General features: G+C 29.4%; 1 protein-coding gene across 1 annotated transcript; it reads left to right on the top strand.

Moving 5' to 3' along the window:
• The first annotated feature begins 1,810 nt into the window (after positions 1-1,810).
• LOC107017517 (glucan endo-1,3-beta-glucosidase-like) lies at positions 1,811-3,680 on the top strand. The gene is made up of 2 exons (XM_027916570.1): positions 1,811-1,864; positions 2,658-3,680. The coding sequence occupies exons 1-2, from the start codon at positions 1,811-1,813 to the stop codon at positions 3,648-3,650; spliced, it is 1,047 nt and encodes a 348-aa protein (XP_027772371.1). The 3' UTR covers positions 3,651-3,680.
• Positions 3,681-4,024: the final 344 nt, after the last annotated feature.

Genomic DNA, 4,024 nt, shown 5'->3' with positions numbered 1-4,024 from the left:
TATATATATATATATATATATGAAAGTCAAAGACTTCAGGAGAACATAAAAGCGAAGAGAACATACAATATTTTTAGTGATATCGTGAATTTTGAGTGAATAAAAGTTGGAAGTTTAACAAATTTGGTTGATCCATAGTTTACCATTTTCACCCATATTTTTATGGGTTGAATATGAATATCAACCCATATTTTACTCATGTAAAAAAATCAGGCACTCAATCTATTAAAATATGAGTGGGTTGGGCGGACTATCAAAATATGAGCTCATTTGTCAGCACTACTTGATCCATAGGTCTGGAGCTACTTCCACATATCTCTACACGCTCAACACCCTTTTATAACGAGAGATATATCAACTCTAAATAATAAAGAGAAAGGTATATCATGTCTAAATGAAAGTTGAGGGGTATATTGATTATTTTTCCTTTTTTAAATTCAACATACCGCAAATATAAATAGTTTCAAGCGAATTATATATCAAAAGACTTGAAACATTAAGAGAGTTTCCTGTCTAAAATTTGAGACTGTTTAGAGGTGATTTTGAGTTGATCGAGATCAAATAGTCAGTGTACACCTCATGTATAGTTAGTGTATACTTTATGTATAGTTAAACTATATTAAACTTTTTGAGTGTATCATAATGTATATTCTGTGTATAACTCATGTATAAGTAAGATACGTTGTATAATATGTGTGTAACTCATGTATAGATAAGATATATTGTGTAGTTGTATACTTTTTATGACCTTTGACAAACTCTATTGTATAGTCCATCTATATTTCCTATAACTTTTGACTATTTCTTTTTATATAAATAAAATATGATTATGTTTATCGTCAATTAATCAGTCTATTGTATAGGAACGTTGGTGGTTCGATTTAGATAGGTTACTGGTTTAAAATTCAAAATTAAATCAATCTAGTCAGATTTAAATTTCTAAAATTAAATAAACCAATAAAAAAAAATAACAGTAGGTTTGGCTTAGCTTCTCTAGTAATTTTCCAATTGAAAGCAATAATTTTATTGAGATCATATGATTCTCGATAGATAGATACAGCTAGTACATGAACATGAATCCACAGAAAGCAGTATTCATTTAAGCAATTAGCAATACTAGAGTTATTATAACACGAACAAATGGATTCAGTTAAGAAAAAGATAACTATCTTGTGTGAAAAAGGGTAGACAAAAACTAAACTAATAGATTTTGATGGACTTAGACTTAGGGTTGGAATAGTTAGGCTAAAATTTAAGTATTAAACTTGGGAAATTGGTAAACTTAATTAAAGACTTAAATTAATTAAATTTAACAAAATATTTGTATATTATTTATGAGTAATATAAAGATAATTATAAAATAAATATATCTAATTTTTTTTTTCGATTGGTTATTTTTATGGTTTATTTTTAGTGAAACCAAAACCAAACCAAATACTAATAGTATTGATTTCCAAAGTTTAAAATCTAACCAAACCAAATATCAAATTTTTAATCGATTTGGTTCAGATTATGATCCGATTTTTTAGTTTTTAACCATAACCATAAATAGCTCTATGTTCAAGTATGCGGGAAGTTTTAATTAAATTGGAGGTAAAGTTTATACTTTGAGTATCAACCTAGAATTCAACCAAACCACACCAACAAGTAACTAAGAACCACCACACTAATATTGAAGAAAACTAGTAGAGAATAATATGAACCGTGTCTCCCCTTGATATTTTATGTTGTAGATTCCCTATAACTTCAAGCAAAGAGAAAAGAAATTTAGTGAAGAAATCAAGTAAACTTATGGGAATCTTAATTCAAGATGTCCTTTTGGTTATATACTGTGCCTTCATTCTTCATTGGAATTATTCCACAGGTTCCTCATGTTCATTTATATTCCATCTCTTCTAATTCCAATACAAGTTTTTCAACGACGTCTTTAACTTATATGTTCTGACAGTGTAAAAACTTTTGTTAGTGTATTTTAATATCACTATAACAAAAGAGACATTTAGCAGTAATCGATAGTCTCATTAATTCGGAATCGTTAAAGCTTTTAACAGTATTTATATAAGGTGTTTGTTATAAATGCTCATTTTTATTATTGATGTTAAATATAATATAGGGGGAATTATATTATATTGATGCTAAATCTGCGATCTGAGAAGTCATAAATATTTCTATTACTCCCTTGTTTCATAAAGAATGGTCTAATTTGACTTGACACGAAGTCTAAGAAAATAAAAAAGACTTGTGATCATGTGATCCTAAATTAAGTTATGTCAAATGTACAAAATTGTGTTTTAATCTTATAGCCTTATACATATCACGTGTAAAGTTGTTACCAAAAGGAGAAATATGTTATTCTTTTTTAAACAGAGTAAAAAAGAAAAGAGATAATTCTTTTTGAAACAGAGTGAGTAATATTTACAGTATACACTATATGAATAGTTACCAACAATTAATGTTAATTAGTTTAGAGTTGAACTAATATTCATCGACCATATAAATATTTTTTACGTGTACTAACAACTTGCTAGGGTACTAAACAATTAATCTCAACATTTACTTGAACTATTAATGTATTGATGTTAAACTTATTTTAACCTAATAGTGTAAAATAAAAATGTGAACTTCCAATATTCATTTTTCAATTTTGTCTCCTACAGTTCCATAACCTTTGTGATTTCTTTGCAGTTGAAGCAACAATTGGAGTATGTTATGGTCATGTTGGTACAAACCTTCCACCACCAGCAGTAGCTATCAATCTCATAAAAGCAAATAACATTTTGAGAATTCGTCTATTCAATCCTCATCCAGAAGTATTACAACCATTTTCTGGAACTGGAATTGAGCTTTTGATTGGTGGACCTAATGAAATCATACCTATCCTAGCTAATAGTCTTGTGACAACCTCCATAAAATGGCTACAATCAAATATTTTTCCTTATGTTTCGCCTAACCAAGTTAAATATTTTGTAGTTGGCAATGAAATATTCCTTAAAGATCCATTTTACTCCCTTTATATAGTTCCTTCAATTTCAAAACTTTATCAAGCTCTTCAAACAATAGGCCTGGCTACAAACATTAAGGTTTCTTCTTCTCATGCATCAACCATACTTTCCAATTCATACCCTCTTTCATCTGGAACTTTTGATTCTAATGTCAAACAATTTCTTGTTCCTTTATTACAATTTCTAAGTGACACAGGATCGCCATTAATGGTGAATGTTTACCCCTTTTTTGCTTACATTAACAATCCAAAGTATGTTTCATTGGACCATGCACTATTAAATAAGTCAGCATACATAGAACATGACAAGAACTTGGCTTATGACAACATGTTTGATGCTTCCATCGATGCATTTGTTTATGCCATGGAAAAGGAAGGATCTAACGGTATTCCAGTGATGGTAACGGAGACAGGATGGCCAACTTCTGGAATTGATGGTGCGAGCATCAGCAATGCCTTTACTTATAATGAAAATATTGTGAGAAGAGCTTTGAACAATGTTGGCACAGCTAAGAGGCCTGGAATTGGCTTGGACATTCTTTTGTTTGATATGTTTGATGAGAATGGAAAGAGTGGAGAGGAGTTTGAGAAACACTTTGGTATTTTTGGAGATAATGGAATTAAAGCTTATAACATTAGGTTCAACTAGAGTAAGATAAATAATGTAAAAAAAATTTAAAAAGATGGAGTGGAATTACTCTAGTTGACATTAGGTTCAACTAGAGTAAGCTTATGATATTATGATAAATTAATATTTTCGAGGTGTATGTTTATTAATTATTAGAATGCTATTATTGTTATTGCACTTCACATGTTGTTAATGTTTACTGTTTTACGGCATAGGTTGTTAGATATGTATCCACTATTTCAAGAGTTTATTCTCTTAGTTTTCTAATTTGTTGGTTTAGTTTCCATCACAGGAAGTACTCTCTTTTCCATCGTCTCTCTCTCTCTCTCTCTCTCTCTCTCTCTCTATCTATCTATCTATCTATCTATCTATCTATATATATATATATATATATA

This window comes from Solanum pennellii, chromosome 4, assembly GCF_001406875.1.
Source record: "Solanum pennellii chromosome 4, SPENNV200".
Taxonomy (NCBI): Eukaryota; Viridiplantae; Streptophyta; class Magnoliopsida; order Solanales; family Solanaceae; genus Solanum; species Solanum pennellii.
This window is presented reverse-complemented; position numbering and strand designations above follow the sequence as displayed.

Coding starts and splice junctions, on each gene's coding strand:
- LOC107017517 (XM_027916570.1), top strand. CDS start 1,811: ATGTCCTTTTGGTTATATACTGTGCCTTCATTCTTCATTGGAATTATT. Junction 1,865..2,657: donor TCATTGGAATTATTCCACAG/GTTCCTCATGTT, acceptor TGTCTCCTACAG/TTCCATAACCTTTGTGATTT.